The sequence below is a fragment of the Radiomyces spectabilis genome (genome assembly GCF_025331425.1).
Source record: "Radiomyces spectabilis strain NRRL 2753 chromosome Unknown BYT42scaffold_3, whole genome shotgun sequence".
Lineage (NCBI taxonomy): Eukaryota > Fungi > Mucoromycota > Mucoromycetes > Mucorales > Radiomycetaceae > Radiomyces > Radiomyces spectabilis.
This window is the reverse complement of record NW_026251928.1, coordinates 469,645-492,549: the sequence shown is the minus strand read 5'-3', so window position 1 is coordinate 492,549 and position 22,905 is coordinate 469,645. Positions and strand designations below refer to the sequence as shown.

The window sequence follows — 22,905 nt, the reverse complement described above, 5'->3', positions numbered from 1 at the left end:
TTTTTATTTACTCTACAGTATATTATTAACTTCATATCTCATTTTTTTATTCTTTTTGTATATTGAATCTTCATTGCATTTTTTCCACTAAAGTTTTGTAGATAAGAAATTCTTGTCATCCATTTCGAGCCTAACTAACAGCATCAATAGTATGCAATTAGTGAATTTTACACAACATTGGTTTGGGGTTATTTTAGCGGTGTAAAAATTGCCGTGTTGTAACAGCAGTTGGCGATCACTTTCGCAAGGGAATTGATCATACTCCAGCACACTTGTTCTTTTTCCACCGTGGATTCAATGCCGGACCATTTTTGTGCAACAGAAACACTTTGTTGTACAGTTCAAGCATCGTTTATGCAAAAATCCTTCAACTACTTATTGAACAATATCTTCTTGTTAAAAAATACGCTGATCGAAACCCAATTACCCTCTATGCGAAGCCACAGTAACGTTTTTGCACAGATTTTTGTTTCTTTTCTATGTGGAACTTTCCCTGAGTACGCAAAATATACTTCTACTGTAACTGCAGCTTGTTGCTCGTATGTATCCAAATTGCCCTTGCGAAAAAGAAAGAATGTGAAGGAATACTCATATACAACGATGACAGTTCTGTGGGGCCGTTGCCTTGATGGGTTGTGGGCATGCATTCAGTTCCAAGTGTTGTTGGCGCTTGGAATGAAAACGCAGTCTTGATGACGTCAGATTGAAGCGCACCACAATTTTTTTTTTTTGTGCGTCCAACCCAAAAGAAAAAAAAAAAAGAGAAAGTGACCCACCTTTCATTTTGTTTTCTTATCATGGATATGGAGTACGATAATTCGGCAGTTGTAAGTGGCACGATTCAAGCATTTGCTAAGAAAGAACAACTTGCTTAAACTGCTCTATATAGGGCCAAGTCTCTGATGATAGACAAGTTATGGCGGAAGAGCAAGTGAGAGAGGACCGTTTCTATGACGCGGACGGAGGACGACGATCCGCTTCACGTTCTCGAAGCCGCAGTCTATCTCCTAAACGTAGAACCATTTCTCGTTCTCGATCGCGTTCACGCTCCATCTCGCCTCGTCGTGGATCGAGCCGTGGCCATCGTTCTCGCCGTCGTTCGCCTTCTCGCTCGAGATCACGTAGCAGAGATCGTAGAAGAAGGTAAGATTTTGCTTTCATTTTCAGTGAATCCTGTTTTTGCACATTATTGCTTTTTTTTTTGTCGTGGTCATGGCAAAATTTTCACTGTGTTTTGGGATGCCTTTTTCTTTTGTTGGACTGCGCGTGAATGTTTGCTTATCGCATAGCTGGCGCTTTTTATTTTATTTTTTATTTCGTTCGTTTGACATATTCTATTTCAAGATGGGGGGCTTTGAAAAGTTACTATTGTGCTTTTTTACTTACCGACTGTTTCATTTTTAGTGTCACCCCACCTCGTCGCCGATATCGTTCCCGTTCGCCCAGAGGACGCGGTGGTGGTGGAAGCCGTGCTGGCGGAAGGTGAGTTGAATTGCATTTTTTTTTTTTTGGCAATGGATTCACGCATACTGAATGCATTCTGGCACGGTTTCTAGACGAGGCAAAGAATTCCATGGTACAAGAGATGCGCCCGAGAAGTCGCAGGTTCTTGGTGTCTTTGGTTTGAGCTTGAGAACGCGTGAATCGGATTTGGAAGAGGTTTTCAAACAGTATGGAAACCTGGAAAAGGTCACCATCGTTTATGATCATCGCGTAAGTCACAAATGCACGATTAGTTTTTGGAGGAACCGATGGTTTATTTTATGTGTCCATTTTACTTTTAGAGCAACCGTTCCAGAGGTTTTGGATTCATTAACTATAGCAACGTAGAGGAAGCTACTCGTGCTCGAGAAGCCACCGATGGTCTTGTGAGTGATTATTTCGTATGATATGGCATGTAGCAGTTCATTAATACCCTTTGCAGGAAATCGATGATCGTAACATTCGCGTGGATTATTCGGTGACTCACCGTCCGCATACGCCGACTCCTGGTGAGTACATGGGCGAGAGACGTCGTAATGACTATGGCCGTGACCGCGATCGTCGATATCGTCGCGGCGGCGGCAGCCGACGTAGCCGATCCCGTTCACCCGACAGACGTAGAAGATACTACAGATCAAGAAGCCGTAGCAGATCTTGGTCTCGTTGAAGAAGATTGAAAGATGAAAAGTAGTCCTTACCATTAAAAGTATGTGAGTCGGAAGCTTTCCCTAACCGATGGATTCTTTCTCCTCCCCTCCCTGGTTGCATAAGAAAACAAACGTGAAGATTGATTCAAAAAGGGTTGCAAGCATTTGGCAAGATCAGTTTGTATGCACTTTTGTATACTTTTTTTAACCAAGGCTATCCTTGAATGTTTATTCCTTCCTCGTGTCGAAGTCGTGTGAAGAAAGCAAGTGTGACTTTTTGCCAAATCTTAAAAGAAGAAAGTTCCGTGACCTATTGCAAATGGGAAAAAGACCCGTACCGGTCAACACTTTAAGCAATTGGGATCCCAATCAAGCAATGAAGCATCCAAGTGCCTGCAAAAAACGTACAGTAACCATTTTTCAAGTGGACGAGGTTTGCTGCTACAATGGTTCCTTTCGGTGCAAGCATTTCATAGTCTGCCATCAAAAAAGACGATACGAAGAAAAGAAAAAAAGAGTCAAGATTGTACACAAGTCGTCAAGAAAGAAAAAAGGATCAAGGTTACAAAGAAGTTTACCAGCAAAAGAAAAAAAAAAAGGAAAAACAAAAAAGGAAGCAACTTTTAAGGCAAATTGACAACCAGCTCAAGACTGAAAATTATCGACGGAAATCAATCAAATGAATACAAAATATCAAGGCTCGCTAGGTTACGATTCAAAGTTTTCTGTTCTATGCTGCTTTGGTAAAGGTAATGTTATAGTAATAGGGTATTTTGAAAGACGCTGTGCTTAGACATTTGTGGATGTTGCCATGATGGGGAATCATCTTGATTCTCGCAACATCATTTTGCTCTCTCGATAAACCCGCTCCACAGTGACCCAGAAAAACAAAAAAGGAAAAACTTGAGATCCTGGGTTGTTTCCTGGTAACTTTACGTGATTCTCGAATCCAGTAACACGTATCAACAACGGTCATCTTAAAACAAACCCGAAAAAAATAGATACAGGATCAATAAACCCAAAGCAATCATCTTTACAGTACCTTTTTAAATGAATGATTAAAGCCCATTAGTGGAAACCCCGAGTGTTCATTACGCGGATGAAGAGCGACCTGTGCCTACGAACCTAGTACTTTGTCATCTGGGCGGCCCTGTACGCCCAATGATTGCTGGCATTGCTCTGTATTTTCCCTACCCGTCCTAGCTGATGGCCGTTTTGCTGTTCAATGTGTTATGGTGTACAAGGGAGGCAAAAAATGTTTTGGACCCGCGCGATCAAGCTTTGTTCAGTCATTGGAATTTGGGACCGTCGGGAACGAGATTTTCAGTTTTATTCACTATTGCTGTCATCGCCTGTATCTGTTGGATACTTTCTGGCGGAATTCATGTGGCATGCAATGTATTTCGCCACTTTGCCAGCATTAGCCCGCTAAAGCGTAATCACAGTTCAAGCAGGGGAAATCAACAATATATTTCGTTTCCACATTGAGCGGACAGAGTGCGTTTATTAAAAAGACCACCGCTCAGCTCTATGGGAGACCCCTGATCGATGCAGTAGAAGGATCAAGGCGGTGATCGAGCCAAGGACGGTGCATCTCGGTGCGAAATCCAACTGGTGTAATATATTGTCCGCATAGGAACCACCCTGCAATTTTTTTATACAAACAGAGACCAATCTGTTTTCCAACAGTATAATAACGGATAATATTCTTTTGTTGTGCTTCTATCGAGTAGTCCATTGGGTGACCATTTGGCTACAGTATCTTACAGCAATAATTTTTGGTAACTACGCCATTGTCTAGAAACTAGCAAACCAAGTCACCTAATAAAAGAGAATCAGAATCTGAGTGATGCATCGATTGGATACGCGCATGCGACCATTTTCCGTTACGTGATTGGCTGCTTCCGCTGTCATACTGATCGTCTGTGCGAACCGAGGTCGGATCAGACATGGTAACGAATCCAGCCGCGTTTCACCGAACACGTTGTTTCTGGCACGGAACAAGTTTACAGTTGAATAAGTTGGATGATCCATATAATCGCTCTGATACGGTTTTCCTGATATTCTGTAACTTCCATATTGGGTTTCAGGTCGCTTTCTGCCTTTTAGATCGATTGACTGATCATCTTATTCTGAGATTAGTGATTTCTTGTTATAATGAGTGCTACAACGAGCTCTCATAACTTTTTCACCTAAACGATGATTCCGACCTCCTCCTTCTCCTCAACATCAGGCTCTTTATCCGCTTATACAATGACATCTTCTTCCTCCTCTCAAGCTTCTTTATTGCCATCTCCTTTGCCGACCTTGACCAATAGTAGTCGCTTGCCTTGCTCAAAATCAATGGTGTCAAGTCCATCGACTACCACGAGGCATTCTGAAGATATAGGTAACGGAGAGCAGTTGCACCGATCCATCTCGCTACCAGAACCTTATCAGCCACACGAGCACGACAAAAACACGCACCCGACAGGGATTCCAGGCGAAAAAGTGTTTTACGTTGGCAAAGTGTCTTATCAGGCCGGCGAAACAAGCATCCTTTTACCAAAGTCGAGACGCGGCTACTTTGTGCTTACCAGCCACTACCTGCTACGTTATAAATCGTTACAAAAAACTCGGATCAAAGAAGAGATACTTGATCTATTTGACGGCAATAGTGCGATTAATACAAACCACCGCGTACTGTCCTTGAAAGATATCTTTGCGATTCATTATATTTCAAGTACTGCCAACACATTTCGTATCGAGCATATGCACCAAGTCACCAAACAGCCCCAATGTCTCACCATCACAGCAGATACCTTGCACGATTGCCAGCGATGGGTCGATGAACTCCGTCACGCCGTACAACAAGTCCACCAAAGAATGAACTTTTGCAATGCCACGCTCAGTGATTCCGAGAGATATGCAGTGCTTAACCGCATGGCGAAACAAAATGATTCATTGGATAATCCCATGGTCCAAAAAGTTTTGATCAAGGAAAAGCGACCCAAGGCATCAAAGGATGGCACGACGAAATACTCTGAAGTCTACCTGGTGGTACTGTTTGCTATTGGCCGATTCAGCTTTTACCTACTTCCTATTGCTGGCCCGCCGAATGATGCTCATCTGAAAGTTGTCGGCCGAGATCGCTATGGGCTATTGGCGATTCAGAATTTCAGTTTTGAATCGGGCAAAGATGATACCGTAGAGCTAGTTGTACGACAAGTCAACCATCCATCTGACACTCGGAAAAGTTCAAGTCGATTCCTTCTAATATCGTCACTCTGTGAGACAGTGGTCATGTCCTTACGGCAGGCGATCGAGTCACTGATGCCCTTTGCTACGACGCTATCCTATACTATGCACCTACCAAAGCATCTTGAAAACACAAGACTACCACGGTTGCACATAACATTGGACGATCATCAAGAGGTTGAGCAACCATGCAACAAAGACAACCAGCAATTCAATGTCACGCTTCATTCCTATTGTGCAGCGCTCAATCTCAACAAAGCTCGCTTTGCCTATTCCATCACGGGTGATCGTGGATGTCAAACGTTTACGCTGTTGCCGCCAAATGAAATCAGAGACTCCCCACCCTACTATAGTCGTTATGAGCTACTAGCCATATGTCGGTCCCTTGTTTATAACGTAAGTGAGCGAACGGTGTATACTGCTTTTTCCCCAAGGTATGGATTACTAAGGGCTTTTCTTTTCATGTCGATCGCCGTAGCCAATATTTCAGCGGATATGCCTGGCGGATCATTCCTTGCAAGTGCTGGAAGAATGGAGCATCGATAAAGACGATGGATGGACTTGCTACCCGAATGGACCTACAGACTCCAATGTTCTCTGCAGCGAATTGCAAGCTATCATCTGGGATAATCTGTTATTACAAGAAATCGATTTGCGCGGTTGCAAGATTGGATACGGGAATTGCCCTTCCTCGTCTGTCACTGCCGTGACTATATTAGGAGAAGCATTACGTCTGGGTCGATCAGGTATCAATTGCATATGTCTAGCCAGCAATCGCATCAAGCCGGGTGAGTTTCAAGTATTGTTGGACGGGATAAAAGCAAGAGCGCGGTATATCAGAGACATCGATCTCCACCATTGCGGACTTGCGACCAAACAGATTGAGCTCTTACTGAAGATTGTCACAAGGAAAGCGCATCAGCTGAGAGTATTGGATGTTGCATGCGACGAACTTTATGAAGCACACCTGCCACAGGATTTGGTTGACGATCTCTTTTCGCAAGCTTTCCACCCGCATCTCCGTGTGCTACGCCTCCGTGGATACAGGATTCCACTTCACGCCAACACACTTTACGCTTCTCACCTAGGTGAACTGTGCCTCAGTAATAATCCTTTCGGTCAAACAGAAGTCGCACTGCTATGCCAGTGGATAAAGACCCCGTCTTTTAAATCAATTCAATGTTTACATCTCTCAAACTGCGGATTAAACGGAACTCACGTCAGCCAGTTATTCATCTGTATTAGCCAGTCGGGTCATCGGCAGCTGCATTTGAACCTCAGTGGAAATCCTTTGCTGAAAGATGTTGCGCATTCGCCAAAGCTGTTCTATGCCATCCTACAAAGCCAAGGTCCTTGCTCGTTATCGTTTGCCAATACAGAGTGGGAGGACGCTACAATACGTGAATTATTGGATTGTTTACGCGATAATTCCACATTGGCGCATCTCGACTTGACCAATATTCGCGTATCATGTCCCTCACTTTCAACCGATACAGGCCACATGCTCGGTTCGCTTTTTGAGCGAAACAGCACACTGGAATCTTTGAAGCTCAGTATAAAGGCGCATGGAAACTTGGGATCAACGGTGGCCGGAGCCTTGAAAAGTCTATGCCATAACACCACGTTACGACGCCTCGAATTGGATGGCCTGCATTTTGGCGATTCCGGTGCCGTTGCACTTGCAGATGCTTTACGCCACAATCAAACATTGCAAGCTCTCAGCATTGACGATAACAGGGTATGTGCACACTGGTGTAGTATTTGATCTGCGACTACATGTACTGAACCCCATGATGTGGGTTTTTGTTTTGTAGATTACAATTGAAGGCTATCGTGTGTTGGCTCGAGCAATAGAATCCAACATTCACATCATTGATTTTCCAAAGCCCAGAAAAGATTTACGATATCAATTATCGACACTTCGAACGACGATTCACGGACTAGTCCAAACAGAAAATGAAACGCGATGGTTTATTATGCATTCTGCAGGCATGAAAACACGAGACGTCAAAACGCAGCTTCACCTTCAGATGCAAGCGAGGCAAAACGCGGAAAAAAATTACGTTCAGATCATTGCGGTGATTGACGGTTTGCTGCGAGCCGTGGGCAAGAACAAACGTGCCTTTGAAGCACAGGAACAGATGATACATGCTATCGAAAAGCTATCCGCCACAGCTGCTCAGGATCTCACGGCTGCTCAACTGAAACTTCAAGGACGCTCGTCGTCCAACAACGGTCAAAAATCGGAACAAACGTCTCCGAGGTGCACCATTTCTCATGGTTCACAAACGACTGAACCTAACTACGGATATATTCCCAGCCATGCTTCAATGTATGCGGAAGGAAACTCATTCATACACCCAGCTTTTATGGCTGTCCAAGAAGAAGAGGCCGTATCTGCTACTGCCCTAGACTATCCGGATCCGTTTTATAAATGTCTTGCCGCAGGTAATTTGGATGTCTCTCCGTTAAAAATGTCAAAGTCGGCCACGGTCCAATGCAATCACGCGGTCCCGTTTGCTGACGATTTCGGTGTTCGTGAAGCCATGTCTGATACAGACCGGTTATCTTATTATCTATACGACGACGATGGAAATATACCGTGGGAGTAGTTTTTCCCATGCACTAATTACAGTAAAAACTAATGATCGATGTTTTTTAGCTTTTCAAGATACAGTACATTCTTTATACATAAAGCATCAGTAAATGCAGCATAATGACCATTTTATCTCATGATATTTGCTTAGTTGCCCTCCGTTATTTCATCTTTTCTTGCTAGCGCAATGGTGTCTAGACTGCTCAATGCAGAGTCAAGCTTGGCGCCCATTTCCAACACCGTGTGTTCGGGATAGCGATATATTCCCAGACGCTGAAAAAAATGGTGCGTAATCAATATCAAGATCATTTCACATGTATGAGATAATTTGCCATGCTACCTCTGAATCGTCCAAGGGCACTTGATGGTTTTTGTTCTTGATGCCACAATGATCAGCGAGCATGTCCAGTGTTTTGCCAACTGTAATATACTATACAACGCAAATAAGGAAAATTAACCAAATAAATTGATGCATTCAGGACGCACAATACCTTGTCAAAGAACATTGGCTGTGGTTCGGTATGGGTTTCTTTAGGGAAATGAACATATAAGTAGATGCGAGAATTGAGCGGGACTGATGTCAACCCCTATGGATATCGAAACTGTCAGTTGGACAAGACAACGTGGCGCGAATCAGAAGACCCACTTTTGCTTTTGCTTTGATTTTCATCATTTCCACCATTGTATTTTTCTTTTGTGCTGTATCACGGTTGGCTTTTCGCTGCGTCACTGGGGATGAAGGTGGTGGTTTAAAGGTTTTTGCAAGCTTTTCTTGAGCTGCTTCTCGTCGCTGAACTTTTCTCTCCTCATCCGCATTCAAGGAAATACATTGATGCGACAATGGATGCCGATGTCTGTTCGCGACGTTAGGCTTGTAAAAGTGATAAATAATATAAGATGCCACACGACTTACTTGACACAAAAATCATGATCGCATTTATCGCAATGCACTTTCCCCACCACGGATTCTTTATGATTACAGCCGCTCACCGAACACCGAAACTTTGGGTCCTTTGTTTCTGTTAATATACAATGCAGGACACATCTCGATTTTAAATGTTCTTCCACCTATGAGAGATGTTAAAACACGTATCACAAAGAAAAAAACAGTTGCCAAGGATGTGAAACTCACTATCTGTTCGGCGTTCGTCTTTTGGGTGTCAACGGAAGGTGTTCTCAAGAACTTTTGACATTGAGGACATTGAATCGCTTCTCTGTCATGAAGAGAATATTCTCTGCAATCATGATCAAAGGGCAAGCGATGATCACCGCTGATCTCGACATTTTAGCAAAACAGAAACAACCACGATAAATGATAGGTTCACTCGTACCAGAACACCTTGTTACAGTAAATGCACACAACCGGCAAAAAGTCTATTTTATTCATTAGCACCACTCAATGAAACTGCGTTGTCTGACAGAGGACTTTCCTAAAGCAGCACAGTTCTTTAAGCTACAGTGGTTGCCAACGTGAGGTAATTCCATGCTGTGCTTGCCACTTCTGCTGGGTACCCGAGACTTCGGTTTATGAACTGAATGGACAAATATTCCAAAAAATTCATTGACAGATTTTTTGGCGGTGATCCCAGCACGTAAGAGGATCCAAAGAGGATCCACGCTCATAAACATTTTTAGAAACAACTTATAAAATCCGTTCCATCAAAGCTACATTTGGTAAGCACTTTTTTGCATCCGCATGGCTGGGTTATGCTTCTTAATATTAACGTTATGGTGACTTGTTACATTGTTCCTTTTGCATTATAGACAAGCATATATTTGTGAAGAGTCTATTCAGACTGTGAAGCAGGGAAATCAGATGCATATCAGCAAAATATTCGAACAGTCACTGACATGAAAGCTTCATTATCAAACACATGCATGAAAGATCAAAAAAAAAAAAAAAAAAAAAACGAATCGAAAATTATCGTTGTGAGGTGGAGGACTACAGGGAAAAATGACGTAGTTGAGGCCAGCGTCGGTGGGCAAGTCGTTGGTCGAAAATTTACCTGAACAAAAAAATTTCGACTTTTTTTTTTTGCTCTACCAGCCTTTTCTTGTCAAACTGTATTAGTGGGCATTATGAAGTTAACCACTGATCTTATTGCGAATTCTCCTTCGCGAATTAATCCCGTAAAAGACCGCGAGTTGGTCTTACGAGGTAAATGACCCGCTTTGTTTACTTGCTTCTAAACGGCTTCCAAAGACGGCGCGTTTCCTGCCTCGTTGAGATGGAAACAGGAAGAATAGCTCATTACAGTGTGAACGAACGTAGTAACCCGTTGTTGACGCATAAAAATGTCTTTATTTTAGACTTGAAAATAGGTGCCATCGAGAATCTTGGTGCGACAAAGGTACGATTCACCCCGACTTGTTCAGGGATTTATCCAATGGTATACTTATCTGTGACACCCTTTTGCTCAGGATCTCAACGACACCATCGACTTTACGAATAATGATCTGCGTGTCCTTGGCAATTTTCCTCGTTTAACCAGACTGCAGCATCTTTTATTGGCTAATAACCGCATCAGCAAAATCGATCCACACATGCACGAATTTGTACCTAATTTATCGACCCTGATTTTGACCAACAATTCACTCCAAGAACTGGGCGATTTGGAAGTATTAGCACAATTCAAGAAATTGACCAAGCTCTGTTTATTGGATAACCCCGTGGCGAAAAAGCGATACTACCGACTGTATGTGATTCACAAAGTTCCACAACTTCGACTTTTGGACTTCAACAAGATTAAGCAAAAGGAGCGCGAAGAAGCAAAACAGCTGTTCGAAGGCACGGACGGTGTGGATAACGATCTTGCCAAGTCCATTGCGGAGCAGAAATCCAAAGCACTCGATATAGCAGAAGCGACTCGTGAAACACAAAAGGGTGGACAAGGTCTGACGGCTGATGAGCAGATGAAGATCAAGGTAACATACTGGGTGGGGGTGACGACTGTAACTTTTTGCGAGAATGGGTACTGAAATGGTTCATGATTTGCAGGAGGCTCTCAAACAAGCAACATCGCTTGACGAAATTTCACGGCTGGAAAGAGTATTAAAGGCAGGCCACGTACCAAACGAAAAGCCAGCATCACGTAACAACAAAGTCGGTGAGGAGGAAGAGGAAGAGTAAAATATCCTGTATTCATTATGGAGCGGAAAAAGAAAGCACAAACTGAAAGCAATACATGCTATCTTGAAGAAAAACGGTAATAAAGCTTTATGCCTTTGGTTCGCATAATAGAGAAATATGACGTTCAAACTGCTGTGGGAGTCCCCCTTTTCCTCACTGGATATACAGCCCAGCGCAACTATTTTATCTGCATTGTGGTATGGTATTTCCAAGATATATGATTTCGATACGTGACAGAGCTTCCCTTTACCTATAAGAGCGTTGCCAGTCCCTTAAAGAACCTTGTCTGTGAACCACCCGAACATTTGATTTTTCCTGCGCGATGAAAACCAGTCACTGAGTAAGCACTGGGATGTCTTGGGGTGCGCAGCACATGAAGTGACAAATTGACATTTTGTGCATTGAACACCAACCGCTTCATGTTTTCACCACCATGACCGCCCTGACGGACAATACCGATGAAGTTGAATATATTATTCAGCATTATGGTGACGATGTCTGTACTTTGTCCGTGTTAATAGTAGAACATTAAAAAAAGCTAAACGAAAAAGATCCTTGTTAGAATGTAGGTTATCAGTATCTGTGCAAATGGGTAGGCTTCGATATAGAGGCAGCGAGCTGGGAGTCAGCAGAAGAGATAGAAGCGTAAATAAGCTATGCTGAAGAAATCGACGATGGCGTGAATTTTAATGATCTTGTTCTAAAATAGCCAATGTCCCGACGCTGTGGAATCATATTGGCGCAAATATAAACTTGGGGAGCTAGAGGATCGCGAAAGCCTAGATAATATCAACCTTGTCAGTGATCCGTGGACTACCCTCAATGAAATAGATACCTGGGAAGATGCAATACAGGAAATTGCCACTGTGGAAAGATCGAGGAAATCCGGCCTGATCGTTTACGTGATATGGTAATGAAAAGGATGAAAGAAAACTCTTTTCAGTTCACGCATCGCATTCTCACATACTATTTAGGAAAAACGGTATGAAGACCGTCCATCACTCGAGCGAGTTATACCGAAAATGTCCACAAAAAGTACGTCTGCTGCATATAGACTGTCTCAACCAAAAGATATTCATGTATCGTATATATTTGATGTTTATACTAGGTCATCAGCTATTTCGAATCCAAACTCTCATTCAAACCTATATCATCGTAACTCCATCGGTTCGATATACCTTAGTATACCTTGTCAAGCGAAATGCGCCACCAAAGGAATATGCTGTTCCTATCCAAATCAATCCATCTTCTCCTCCTTCCTCCGATCAGGAGACGCGAGATCCGCTGCATCGATGGTTTCTGCATAGGATGCGAACTAGCATAAAACTTCATTGCAATTTTGCATGACATTGTGACCAACTTTCTTTTTTCTGTTTGATGCTGTATTATTATAATATATATCCTTTTTTTTTATTGAGTTGAAATAAAGTAGATATCGAAAAATAAGCAAGAAATAAAGGCAAGGGATCTTGTAGGAAAAAACAAATGAGCTTGGATTTCTTTCTCATTCGTTAGATTCAAACATATCATGCACACACACACGTATAAAATGAGAAATGATCTTCTGATACAAAAAAAAAGAAAACATGATATATAAATAAAAAACAGGAAGCATCAAAGAAAAATGGAAAAGACAAGACCAGTGTCTCTTGATTGCTGAATAGCAAGCATCCTTTTTGCATTTCTTTTTTTCTTTTTTTTTTTTTGGTTTCGAGGGGGGCCGGGGTGTGTTGTGGAAAAAAAGTTTTCGATTTTTGGTGAGTAGGATGCAAGTCTCCTTTTTTTTTTCGGAATGATGATGAGGCTTGTTGGAATATTTTTTGAGATGGACTAATTTTTTTTTTCTTCGGTTGGTCTGCTTTGGTTGAAAGGAGAAAGAATTACAGTGTACAGGCTGCGGTGTGTGAGAGAGAGCGAACTTATGATTTTGAGATACCAACAAGGGAGGGAAGTCCGAGAGAGCCCAGGCGCGACGAATCCATACTGCTATTGTTCTTTATCAGTTTGCGATCGGCTTGTTCTTCTTCCGCTATATAACCCGCATCTTCCATGTAGAACTGAACTTCGTCATCTGCGGCATTGAATGGAGTTAAAGGATCGGGCGACTCCCAATTTTCAAAAACGCTGGTGTGACTGTAACTTCCGGATCCACTGATACCTCCAGGAATAGTGATGCCATTCGATCCTATACTGTTATCTTCGTCACCATCACGACCTCGGTAAAAAGGTACCTTCCACGAGGACGGTTGCTGCGGTAACAGGTCAAACGGAGAATGAGCTGCATCGGTCGACGGTGGCAACCGATATCCTGACAATGAGTCTGACATGGTTCGTTCACGGTTAGTACTGGAGCTAAAGTTGAGCAACGAAGACGAGAGCTGTTGTTGTTGCTCTCTAGCTTTACGTAATTGCAATTCGGTCGGTGTAAACAAATCATTGAGCGAGGATGGAAGCATAGCATCGTTGAGGTCATACCCATCATCCAAGTATCCATGTGACTCTGGGATACTATGTAAATTGCGCATAGGCGGTACGGGTGGAGAAAGCAATCCTGCCGTGTTCGTCGGTGTGGTCGATGAGTATAAGCCTGGTGATCCCAATCCACCAAACGATGAGGATAGATTTGATGATTCACGCGGCGATGATCTTAAACCAATGAAATCGTCCGAAAGCAGGTTCCCTTGCATCGATGCCATCATTTGCGCTTTGGGCCGCCAGAGATCCTCCATTAACGATGGAGCCGATGTAGCCATACTATATGGACTTTGCCCATACTGCTGATGTTGATGTTGATGTTGCTGCTGCTGCTGCTGCTGCTGCTGCTGCTGTTGTTGTTGTTGTTGTTGTTGTCGGTAATGAATGGCGGCGCTAAGATGACTAAAACTTCGTGCGGAAGATTCACTGGTGTTCCTGAAAGAATAGCTAGCAGTTGGTGTACCGGGTGAGATTGGCTGGTGGGATGAATAGGACCGATTTTGAATCATCTTGCGACCATCCGGCGACATGGTATGTAGCAACGCACACTTGCTCCCAAATTTACAGTTCCCTTTGAGAAAATACTTGCATACCGCCGTTTCCAACGTGGGGTCTTGGTTATGCGAAAAGATGCAGTTGGCGCCTGCAGTGCAGGTTCCTTGTTTGAAAAATTTGCAAGGCACATGCGAAAGATTCGAGGCTGTACCCAAATCAGCCAAAAGGGAAAAGAGTAAGCAAAACGATTTTCAATTCTTCTTACTTTTGGTTCCACTAGAAAAAAAAAAGTAGATATCACTTACACTTTCCGTTACCGTTACTACCATTTCTGGTAGACAGCTGAGAAGCCGGAGGCCGCTTGTAGGGAAACGACAGTAATCGTGAGGGAGAGCTTCTGGACAATTGAGTGAGACTCAATTGCCCATAGCTTTCCAACAATTCCGACGGTAAATCTTGCTCTGACATGACAACAGGCACAAGGTCAAAAAAAGGTGGAATATAAATAGACGGACTGGAGACAGCAGGAGACGGTATAAAAAACTGAAAAAAAAAGATAATATATTATTCAACGAATGGCATACACTTTGGTAAAAAGTAAAGAAAAAAAAGATAAAGAGAATAGGAAGCAAAAAAGGAGTGAGAGAGTAAGAAAATAAAAAGCGGGGTCATGCGCCTCTTGTTGTTTCCAACGTTACACAGAGCACCGTCCATTCGGACTTGCAGTGGTTCGTTATCCTTCATCATTTTTTTTTCCTCGTCTTCCGCGCTTAAACTCCCCCAATATGGGAAATCACCAAATGTCACAAATTATGTATACCCACACCGCGTTATTGTATCCTGTTTCCACAAACTGTACATCAAACAAAAAAAAAACCCACATTATTTATTCTAAAGATTTTCAAAGGATCATGGATATCAGTACAATTTATATTTGGATACGGTTGAAATCGGGAAGCTCATCAATAGCACCGATGCCAACCACGGCTGCATTCTTGCTAAGATATTCGCTAGCGACGCGACACACGTCGTTGACGGACACACTTGAAACGGCTTCTTCCACTTCCTTTGGCGACATACGAGCACCCGAAGTCAAAAGTTGTCGTCCAATATCTTCAGCAATAGGCGTGCTTCCGTCCAATCCCAACAAAAGGCCTGCCTTGAGCTGCTGTTTAGCACGTTCGACTTCATTTTCGGTCACAGATGAAGAAAGTCTTGCCCATTCTCGTTTGGTCGATTGCAAAAGATCGTTGATGCGATCTTTGTTTTCCGACACCAAGTAAATACCCCAGAGACCGGTATCTTTGTAGGATGTGTTGAATGACATGAAAGAATTAGCCAGTTGGTTGTTGTGCATGATGGCCGATAAACGAGAATCTACATGACCGGTGGCGCCCAAGGAACGATCCCAAGAGCCAATGATGGATTGAGTCACCAACAAAGGGAAATAATCAGGAGAAGTCCAGCTGGCACCTTCGACGGCAACAGCGATGTGAGCTTGTGGCGTTTTATCGCGCAAGGTGAACTGAGCCCCGGTGAAAACAGGCTTCTTCATCGCACTCTTGCTGGTACTGGCATCCAATACGGTAGGGAGGCGACCAAAATGATCTTCTGCTAAGCGAACTAAGGCATCATGGTCCACGCCACCGGCGCCGACAAGGATCATACGTTCGCCGGTGTAGTTTGTTTTGATGTAGTTGGACAGGTCGTCTCTGGTGAGGGACTGGATATTTTCCTTGGGTCCCAAAATCGTTAATCCGAGCGATTCGTTCTGGAAGGCCGTAGCGTGAAGATGGTCAAAGACCACTTCCTCCATTTGTTTCTCTACTTCTTCCTGTTCACGTAAAATCACATCACGTTCACGCTCAATAGCTCCCAGATCCAATCTCGAGTTTTGCAAAATGTCGGATAAAATTTCTACCGCCTGCGGCACATCGTATTTGAATGCCTTGGCATAGTACACTGTTTGTTCTCGGGAAGTGTAGGCATTCAAATGACCGCCCATATTCTCGATCTGTAATTCGAGATCTCGTTGCGATCGTGTGCGTGTGCCCTGTAATTTAAACCGACGGTAAGAGATCATCGTTTTGGCCTAGTTTGTTCAAATTGGTATACTTTAAGCTCTTATACCTTAAATGCCATGTGCTCCAAAAAGTGAGCCGAACCGTTGTTTTGCACATTCTCAGCACGGGATCCAGCGTCAATCCAAACGCCCACGGTAGCCGTTTGAGAAGCAGGATTTTCTTCGGTTGCAACTGTGAAGCCATTGGGCAAGATAGTTTTACGAAGTGTTGGTGACAAATTGGTCATGGAAGCAAGTGCTCGACGATACTTGATGATACAAAAACGGATTTAATAACAGGCCCAAAAAATACTCCTAATAGAGTGCATGACTCACCACGCCATTGTTCGTGTTGAGAAGCGGCTTTCTCAAGTTTGCAAGCATACGTGACATGGTAGGAAAATGAAAGAAAAAAAAAAGGGTGCAGTAAAAAAACCAGGGACTGCCGCAGCCTTCTTTGATTGAGAGTTGCCATTCGCGCACAGTCACAATCGCACTTTTTCGGACACTGAAAAAATTCAGATGAAATCGTTCTTGACTGAACTATTGCTTTTTTGAGCTCGAAGCCGATAAAGAAAGCAAATGGCACCCAGTCGTCAGTGGAATGGGAATGTGGACGGTAAGGGAATCATATCATTGCCAATGTCTAATATGTGATTGACCAACATTCACTAGTGACAGAAGGAGTAGGCGAGTGGAATTCTGAATTTTGGCTCGAATCTATACAACAGCTGTCAAACGATAACGCCTTGAAGTCGATATTTTGGGGTGAACCTTCTAAAAAACCATCGCCCTCTTTGCAGAAACAAAAGCTTCCGACTGCAATTCCGATGGATACGACGACGACCAATCGACCAGTGGACCGAGGCACAGACAAGGTTGGGCTGAATGATAAAGAGACGTCCAACGCAGCCTCCGTATTCAGCCCTCCGAAACTGGCAAAGGATGAGGAAAAGTCAAAACGAAAGGAAACCTCTCCGAAAAAGGTTGCATCCAAGTTTTCTGATATTGATAAGACACTTCGTGTTATTGACAGAGCTCTTCGTAAAACAAAGGAAATGCAGAGAGATATGTTGGAACAGGCCGAGGCCCTGAAAGATAGACGTAAAACAATGGTCACTTCTGCACGAAAGCAGAGAGGCAAGAAAGGTTCCGAAATCAACCGTATAAACGATTCGCGGAATAGAAAGCTGACGAATAACAAAATGAAAAACGTACAAACAGTTGATCTTCCCGCGCAAAAAGAACCTGAAAAGAAGCAAGACCAGCAAATGCAAGCGTTCAAAAAAAATCACGACACCGATATGGAAGGCACGGTGGATTCTGCCAGTGAAAGTAAACATCTGAACGACGACCTAGAACAAGCTCCGGAAGATCCTGCAATGAATAAAACCGATCAAAATCCCGAGGTACCTCCAGTAGAAGAAGAGGTAGATGAGGCTACAGCGGAGAAGCACACAGAAGTGGCCGATGCAACTGAATCCGATGGAGTTATGGAAGCTGTTCATCCCGAAACAATTGATCAAGATGTCAAGACGGAGGAAATTTTGGACAACATTGCGCAAGACGTCACCACCGAAAGTGCCGATCCAGAGGAAACCGTAGATCAGAAGACGCAGGACACCGGTATCGGCGGGGCCGGTATTACTGAAGCGGTCGATCCCTCGAAAGTGGAGCAATCCAGCGAACATACGAACTCCGAACATGCAGAGACAAAACCGAAGATTGAGCATACCAAAGTGGATGGAATGGTTGAAAACGAGGAGAAAGAAGAAGAAGAAGAAGAAAAATATACCCAAACAAATGTACCACTTCAGGACGATTTATCGGAAACTGACGATGCGAATCATCATGTGCAGCTGGCCGATTCGGAAATTGAACAGATCGCCAAGGACAGCCTTATCCACGACAAGAAGGATGAATGTAGCAAGGCCCACGACGATGCTCTTCAAATTTTGGATGAGAATGAAAAAGCCGACAACGAGGGGACAGCTGTAGCCGATAAACACGTGTATGACGAGGATGAGGATGACGACGAAAGCGACCAAGATGGAGACGACAACGAGAAACACGGCATCGAGGAAGATAATAACGAAGCAGACGATGATGATGACAATGACGAGGATGAGGACGAGGACGAAGATGAAGATGATGAAGAGTCCGAGTCCGAGTATGAAGATGGTGACGATGAGGATGGTGATGATGACGGTGGGGAACAAATCACCATCAGTCTGGCTTCCTTGCTGAATCCTCAAAAGCCTTTGTTCAAAACCCACGTTGTTCGTTGCACGCTGACGGATCTGGTGCTGGGGGAAAGGAGTGCAACCATCCGAAACGCATTGGATAGCTTACGAAGTCGATCTTCTGATACACCACAACCACACCCATCTAGCACAGACAGACGTTCCAGCCTAAATGTAAACGCAAGTTCATTTTCTTATCATCTATCCAACCCTCAAGACACTGAATCGCAGTTACCCGGCAGCAGCCCATCCAAATCAAGTAATGCGCAGCACGATTCAGATTCAATACACGCGCCTCAGCATGATGACGGAGTAGAAGACGATGATCACACATTCTCTCACTTAAACGACAAGTCGCTGGTGTCCGAATTTAGCTTAGCCACAATCACGGCAGACAATGCCTTCGTACCCGCATCGGTGGTCTCCGAAGAAGGCGCAGGATCTCAATGGCTGTCAAGTACCTTCAATTACCCACCGAGTTTTAACTCGAGTTATGCGGCATCACAGGAAACGTACGCCGCCCATCATAGTGCGTCATTCGCCGCCGATGCCACACATAATCTCGATGATTTAGCACCCAAAGACTATGCGGGACGCCAACGGATATCATCTACGGCAAGTTCTGCAAACAGCTTCAACGTGCTTGCTCCAGAATTTCAACTGGCCCCTTGTCCATCCAAAATGAATGTCGATGCCAAACCATTCGACATCTCAGCCTATGATTTCTCACCCGAGGAATACATTGACGATTCAGTGGTTGCTTATTTGAAGCAAGTGTAAAAAGAAAAATTAGTTAGATTTGTCATCAGTTTTTACCGTATCCAATCATTTTACCATATGCCACACGTCATGCACATGACCAAGAGGCGCAATTACCGTGGCTATAAAGTTGAAAATATCAGGGGTGTAGCTGGCTGCATCTAAGGATATAGTCATTTTTTCTGTAAACAAACCAAAGAGCACTCTTGTTCCTGTGATTCGGCACTAAAGATTTGTCTGCAGATTTCCCTAATTGGGGCAAGTCAGAAGTGCACGAAAAAATGTAGAATTTTGTGTGACAGTCGCTTCTAATGAGAGCACGTTCCTGCTAATTTTTGCTAAGCGTAGTTTTGCAGGTCCTTATATTTTTTTTTGAAAACCAATTCGGGTCCACTTGGCATTCATATTATGGAGACCATCCAGACATTTACACAGCAAACCAATCTTGCTACATTGCTTGGAGTGCATTTGGTATGAAGGAACAAGATTTAGGAAAAACGGCAGAATGATAACAGAGAAAGTGTAACGCATATGTAGGGATTGTCTCTTTTTGGTGCCTTAGCTTCCAACCCGACTTACAATATCCCTGTATTCTTCTTCGGCATCTGGGCTTATAACTTTCGTGATTCGAACGCGCCGTTGAAAACGGTAAGATTGGGGAACAGTGACAATGGTCAGAAAAAAAACCAGACAATATTTCATACGCTGAGCCCGCGTTTTTAGTTCACAGGCGTCCTCGCTTTGAGTATTCTACTCGATGTTGTATGGTTTATTTTGCACGGACATAACCCAGCTCAGGAAAGTGGGTTTGTGTTTGTTATGATGTAAGTTCTTAGATCGGGGGCTTCCGTTGTGGCGTACTTCATTTTTCATTGACAACTCCCCTGCCCTTTTTTTACTCTCCATACCTGCTTCGCATCCCTCCAGTATGAACATCATCAGTTTGCTTGTAAAGGTAAAAAAGAAACATAAAAAAAGGCCCTCCGCGGCCCCTTCATCCCCCGTGTGTGCCATCTAATTGGTACTTAAATGATTTATTCATTAATCATTCGAAACTGTTAGCCTATCTCTGTATTTGCAGCTATAAATACGCTCCAAAGTCGCGGCGATACGTTCAATGCAGGGAGTAAGGAAACATTTCTGAGTGACTGAATTCCAACCTCAGCTGACCCGCCCTTTTTTTTTCTTTCTATTCTTATTTTCGGTGATCTTATTTTTCCCTCGTTAGGCTGGTCCGATGCACCTGGCGCCTTCCCCGGTGCTTACCAGCCAGTAAGAGACGGAGACGAAGCTTTTGCTTAAAAAGACCTAGTTGTTGTTATCCCGCATTCGGCTGCCATGCTACAGCATGACTAGTTTACCATTCGCTTTGTGTTACAGCAGAATGTTGTGATGCAGATCCATGCATGTTCTTCCTCAAAGAAAAAAAAATGATAAAAAAAAGATAGTTATGACTCGTTTTGTTTTACCCGTTGCCGAAAATTTCATGCTTTATAAAGTTTTCCAAGTGGGCGCTCGGCCGTAAATCCGAGTGGTTGGCTGGCATTCAGAATCTGAAATGGAAAAAGGTACTGATTCAGATAAATTTTCTTTTGCAGATCAAACAGATGCACTCTGCTACGGAAAGAATATAAATATGCAGCTTTAATTTCCATTCAATCGTTTGCATATCTTTTTTTTTTCCTTCATCTCCCACAGATGTATCGATTATCAATTTGTAAGAAAACTGCTTAATTAACGTTTATTATAAATATGGTATTTATCCGGGATTTATATTGTAGTGGCGAGTTTGGTGGCGTTAGCTTACGGCCACAGCATTACCTACAATGTTATTTCGGCCGGTCCCACCGATTCCGTTGCGGTAGTGGTGGATAATGTCAAGTATCCTCTTTCCCCCTCCTCCGTGGCACCTATTCTGTATACGGGTGAAGCGCCTGCTGCTACCAAGGGTTATCATTACGTCCGCTTGCACGGCAATCAGGTTCAAGACCAAGAATCGTTTACGAGAAAGCCCGTGAACGAGGATACTACCAATGAATTCTATAATCGAACTTGGAATAGCCGAGAAATTCGCCAGTTCCCCAAATTGCTGGAAGATCTTCCTGTGTTCAATCGAATGGAATCTCAGTTACATGTGGTTGGAGAGATTCCAACTTTTTATTTCTCAGCCAATCAAAAGCAAATTGATAATTTGCATGAGAACAGCATTGCGGAGAATGAAGTGCTGACAAATTTGACGTATATTAGGTAATGTCAAGGGTTTAAGCTTACCTACTCATTAGAAAAGAAAAAAAAACCTAACAGATCAAAAATAGAAACAATGAAGTTCACCAAATCGATGGGGTCGAAATGCAACTATCGGGCCGAAGCTCGAGATGGTTTCCGAAACTTTCCTATAGTCTGAAGCTTCCCAAAGAACAGGATTTGTTTGGATATCGCCGACTCAAGTTGCGGGCCTTTGCTACCGATCCATCTTACATCCGTGAACAGCTCGGATATGAAATTCTGCGATCGGTCGGTGTTCCCGCCTCTTACAGTTCATTTGCCAGGTATGGTTTGAAAGTCACAGCTTATGTCCCCAATTTCCCCAAATATTCTATTTTTAATAACTCAATGCCCATATTATGTCATTAGAGTCGTGGTCAACGATCAACCTTTGGGATTGTTTGGCCTAGTCGAAGCATTCAAAAATCCTTGGCTTAAGAATGAATTCGCCGGTGGCGAAAAGTATGACCAAGGCATTCTGTTCCAAGGCGGAGGGGCTTCAGTCAAGTCCATGCTGAGTAAAGCTCCCGCTGATCTTGTGTACCGTGGCGAAGATGAATCTCAATACGTCAACTATAAGATCAAAGAAGAACCTGACGAAGGCGAAGGTGAAGCTGACCGAAGTCGCATCGTTGAGTTTACGAAATTCTTGCAAAATGCTCCTATCACTGGCTCGGATGCAGTCGAAGAATGGGATCAACACGTTGATACACAGACGGTCATCAGAAAGTAAGAAGCTCGAACCCCCTTGTTATGCAGCTTTTTGAACCTTGATAACTCATACATACATTGCATAGCATGGCGCTTGAATACTTGCTTGGCTTCGTTGACGGATACATCACCAATGCAGATAATTATTATCTCTACGATGACCCAGAGAGCCAGCGTTTCATCTACATGTCCTCGGATCTGGATTTGTCCCTCGGATCGTCTTTCAAGGTTCTGGACACCATCTTTGTCAATGACTATGAGAAGTATCCTGGTTTTAACTACACTAATCGGCCGTTGCTCAAGTTGCTCAAGATTCCTGAAGTCAAGAAGCAGTTCCAAGACTTGTTGGTCAAGGTGGCTCGTGAACTGATGGTTCCCAACAAGATCAATCCTTACATTGACGAGCTTGTCAATTTGATTCGTGAAGACGTTGACTGGGATTGCACTCTTCCCCGTGTCAATGCCAATTTCGATGTCTCTACGGTGTTCGACCCTCAACACCCCGACAAGGTGGACGGAGACGACTTGTTTGACGGAAGAGTTGCTGAAGACATGTTTAACCGTGTCTTCCATGACCACGTTCCATTGCGTGCCGCTATCAATGGACCGACGGGCCATATCTCACTCACCTCCATCAAGGAATGGTTTGCCCGCCGCAGCAGTGGTGTGTTGCGTACTTATGCTTAATTGGATGGATTTCCTTTTTTTCATCCCACGAGAAAAACCAAAAGAAAAAAAAAAGACCCCCATCATCTGTATTTTCTACTTAAGTTAAAGAATAAAAAAATTATGTAGCTTTTGAA

The 22,905-nt window shown here is 43.5% G+C and overlaps 10 protein-coding genes across 10 annotated transcripts; 7 read left to right on the top strand and 3 right to left on the bottom strand.

Moving 5' to 3' along the window:
* Positions 1 to 719: 719 nt before the first annotated feature.
* Positions 720 to 2,335, top strand: BYT42DRAFT_642398 (uncharacterized protein). Its single transcript, XM_051572582.1, has 7 exons — positions 720 to 827; positions 890 to 1,143; positions 1,405 to 1,482; positions 1,557 to 1,713; positions 1,785 to 1,868; positions 1,925 to 1,991; positions 2,068 to 2,335. Exons 1-7 carry the CDS (start codon positions 798 to 800, stop codon positions 2,157 to 2,159), a joined length of 762 nt encoding a protein of 253 aa, XP_051425940.1. The 5' UTR covers positions 720 to 797; the 3' UTR covers positions 2,160 to 2,335.
* A 2,047-nt stretch (positions 2,336 to 4,382) lies between these two features.
* BYT42DRAFT_611199 (uncharacterized protein) lies at positions 4,383 to 7,978 on the top strand (the record flags this gene model as incomplete). The annotated part of the gene is made up of 3 exons (XM_051571473.1): positions 4,383 to 5,762; positions 5,845 to 7,104; positions 7,181 to 7,978. 3 exons carry the CDS (start codon positions 4,383 to 4,385, stop codon positions 7,976 to 7,978), a joined length of 3,438 nt encoding a protein of 1,145 aa, XP_051425939.1.
* A 93-nt stretch (positions 7,979 to 8,071) lies between these two features.
* On the bottom strand, positions 8,072 to 9,583 carry BYT42DRAFT_223382 (uncharacterized protein). The gene is made up of 7 exons (XM_051562595.1): positions 9,294 to 9,583; positions 9,095 to 9,233; positions 8,876 to 9,030; positions 8,609 to 8,816; positions 8,454 to 8,549; positions 8,303 to 8,382; positions 8,072 to 8,235 (listed from the first exon to the last, which is right to left on the bottom strand). The coding sequence occupies exons 1-7, from the start codon at positions 9,347 to 9,349 to the stop codon at positions 8,166 to 8,168; spliced, it is 804 nt and encodes a 267-aa protein (XP_051425938.1). The 5' UTR covers positions 9,350 to 9,583; the 3' UTR covers positions 8,072 to 8,165.
* A 341-nt stretch (positions 9,584 to 9,924) lies between these two features.
* On the top strand, positions 9,925 to 11,220 carry BYT42DRAFT_559043 (L domain-like protein). Its single transcript, XM_051567068.1, has 4 exons — positions 9,925 to 10,120; positions 10,273 to 10,313; positions 10,384 to 10,887; positions 10,961 to 11,220. The coding sequence occupies exons 1-4, from the start codon at positions 10,042 to 10,044 to the stop codon at positions 11,090 to 11,092; spliced, it is 756 nt and encodes a 251-aa protein (XP_051425937.1). The 5' UTR covers positions 9,925 to 10,041; the 3' UTR covers positions 11,093 to 11,220.
* Positions 11,221 to 11,488: 268 nt separating this feature from the next.
* On the top strand, positions 11,489 to 12,493 carry BYT42DRAFT_559041 (uncharacterized protein). The gene is made up of 5 exons (XM_051567067.1): positions 11,489 to 11,588; positions 11,655 to 11,737; positions 11,802 to 12,002; positions 12,067 to 12,127; positions 12,201 to 12,493. The coding sequence occupies exons 1-5, from the start codon at positions 11,526 to 11,528 to the stop codon at positions 12,249 to 12,251; spliced, it is 459 nt and encodes a 152-aa protein (XP_051425936.1). The 5' UTR covers positions 11,489 to 11,525; the 3' UTR covers positions 12,252 to 12,493.
* Positions 12,494 to 13,011: 518 nt separating this feature from the next.
* On the bottom strand, positions 13,012 to 14,530 carry BYT42DRAFT_611195 (uncharacterized protein; the record flags this gene model as incomplete). Its single annotated transcript, XM_051571472.1, has 2 exons — positions 13,012 to 14,267; positions 14,368 to 14,530. 2 exons carry the CDS (start codon positions 14,528 to 14,530, stop codon positions 13,012 to 13,014), a joined length of 1,419 nt encoding a protein of 472 aa, XP_051425935.1.
* A 310-nt stretch (positions 14,531 to 14,840) lies between these two features.
* On the bottom strand, positions 14,841 to 16,563 carry BYT42DRAFT_559026 (Metalloenzyme, LuxS/M16 peptidase-like protein). The gene is made up of 3 exons (XM_051567066.1): positions 16,461 to 16,563; positions 16,193 to 16,393; positions 14,841 to 16,115 (listed from the first exon to the last, which is right to left on the bottom strand). The coding sequence occupies exons 1-3, from the start codon at positions 16,515 to 16,517 to the stop codon at positions 14,991 to 14,993; spliced, it is 1,383 nt and encodes a 460-aa protein (XP_051425934.1). The 5' UTR covers positions 16,518 to 16,563; the 3' UTR covers positions 14,841 to 14,990.
* BYT42DRAFT_559022 (uncharacterized protein) lies at positions 16,564 to 19,293 on the top strand. The gene has a single exon (XM_051567065.1). It carries the CDS (start codon positions 16,955 to 16,957, stop codon positions 19,145 to 19,147), a length of 2,193 nt encoding a protein of 730 aa, XP_051425933.1. The 5' UTR covers positions 16,564 to 16,954; the 3' UTR covers positions 19,148 to 19,293.
* BYT42DRAFT_559018 (uncharacterized protein) lies at positions 19,294 to 20,752 on the top strand. Its single transcript, XM_051567064.1, has 7 exons — positions 19,294 to 19,409; positions 19,475 to 19,597; positions 19,664 to 19,774; positions 19,850 to 19,950; positions 20,054 to 20,081; positions 20,189 to 20,252; positions 20,355 to 20,752. The coding sequence occupies exons 2-7, from the start codon at positions 19,535 to 19,537 to the stop codon at positions 20,426 to 20,428; spliced, it is 441 nt and encodes a 146-aa protein (XP_051425932.1). The 5' UTR covers positions 19,294 to 19,409; positions 19,475 to 19,534; the 3' UTR covers positions 20,429 to 20,752.
* BYT42DRAFT_510349 (coth protein-domain-containing protein) lies at positions 20,753 to 22,904 on the top strand. The gene is made up of 5 exons (XM_051565142.1): positions 20,753 to 20,843; positions 20,908 to 21,373; positions 21,442 to 21,675; positions 21,761 to 22,120; positions 22,189 to 22,904. Exons 1-5 carry the CDS (start codon positions 20,825 to 20,827, stop codon positions 22,787 to 22,789), a joined length of 1,680 nt encoding a protein of 559 aa, XP_051425931.1. The 5' UTR covers positions 20,753 to 20,824; the 3' UTR covers positions 22,790 to 22,904.
* The last annotated feature ends 1 nt before the right edge of the window (position 22,905 follows it).

Bases quoted from the DNA above. Each gene is read 5' to 3' on its own strand.
- BYT42DRAFT_642398 (XM_051572582.1), top strand. From the start codon at position 798: ATGGATATGGAGTACGATAATTCGGCAGTT. The intron at 1,869-1,924 runs GTGAGTGATTAT...TACCCTTTGCAG, and splicing joins GAGAAGCCACCGATGGTCTT to GAAATCGATGATCGTAACAT. The intron at 1,992-2,067 runs GTGAGTACATGG...CGGCGGCGGCAG, and splicing joins TCCGCATACGCCGACTCCTG to CCGACGTAGCCGATCCCGTT.
- BYT42DRAFT_223382 (XM_051562595.1), bottom strand. From the start codon at position 9,349: ATGAATAAAATAGACTTTTTGCCGGTTGTGTGCATTTACTGTAACAAG. The intron at 9,031-9,094 runs GTGAGTTTCACA...CATCTCTCATAG, and splicing joins AGACGAACGCCGAACAGATA to GTGGAAGAACATTTAAAATC. The intron at 8,383-8,453 runs GTATTGTGCGTC...AGTATATTACAG, and splicing joins AGCCAATGTTCTTTGACAAG to TTGGCAAAACACTGGACATG.
- BYT42DRAFT_559043 (XM_051567068.1), top strand. From the start codon at position 10,042: ATGAAGTTAACCACTGATCTTATTGCGAATTCTCCTTCGCGAATTAAT. The intron at 10,121-10,272 runs GTAAATGACCCG...TCTTTATTTTAG, and splicing joins CCGCGAGTTGGTCTTACGAG to ACTTGAAAATAGGTGCCATC. The intron at 10,888-10,960 runs GTAACATACTGG...CATGATTTGCAG, and splicing joins ATGAGCAGATGAAGATCAAG to GAGGCTCTCAAACAAGCAAC.
- BYT42DRAFT_559041 (XM_051567067.1), top strand. From the start codon at position 11,526: ATGACCGCCCTGACGGACAATACCGATGAAGTTGAATATATTATTCAG. The intron at 11,589-11,654 runs GTCTGTACTTTG...GATCCTTGTTAG, and splicing joins TTCAGCATTATGGTGACGAT to AATGTAGGTTATCAGTATCT. The intron at 11,738-11,801 runs GTAAATAAGCTA...GTTCTAAAATAG, and splicing joins TCAGCAGAAGAGATAGAAGC to CCAATGTCCCGACGCTGTGG.
- BYT42DRAFT_559026 (XM_051567066.1), bottom strand. From the start codon at position 16,517: ATGTCACGTATGCTTGCAAACTTGAGAAAGCCGCTTCTCAACACGAAC. The intron at 16,394-16,460 runs GTGAGTCATGCA...TGTATCATCAAG, and splicing joins TCAACACGAACAATGGCGTG to TATCGTCGAGCACTTGCTTC. The intron at 16,116-16,192 runs GTATAAGAGCTT...TTTAAATTACAG, and splicing joins TGGAGCACATGGCATTTAAG to GGCACACGCACACGATCGCA.
- BYT42DRAFT_559022 (XM_051567065.1), top strand. From the start codon at position 16,955: ATGGATACGACGACGACCAATCGACCAGTGGACCGAGGCACAGACAAG.
- BYT42DRAFT_559018 (XM_051567064.1), top strand. From the start codon at position 19,535: ATGGAGACCATCCAGACATTTACACAGCAAACCAATCTTGCTACATTG. The intron at 19,598-19,663 runs GTATGAAGGAAC...ACGCATATGTAG, and splicing joins CATTGCTTGGAGTGCATTTG to GGATTGTCTCTTTTTGGTGC. The intron at 20,082-20,188 runs GTAAAAAAGAAA...CGAAACTGTTAG, and splicing joins TCATCAGTTTGCTTGTAAAG to CCTATCTCTGTATTTGCAGC.
- BYT42DRAFT_510349 (XM_051565142.1), top strand. The intron at 21,374-21,441 runs GTAATGTCAAGG...GATCAAAAATAG, and splicing joins ACAAATTTGACGTATATTAG to AAACAATGAAGTTCACCAAA. The intron at 21,676-21,760 runs GTATGGTTTGAA...TTATGTCATTAG, and splicing joins TCTTACAGTTCATTTGCCAG to AGTCGTGGTCAACGATCAAC.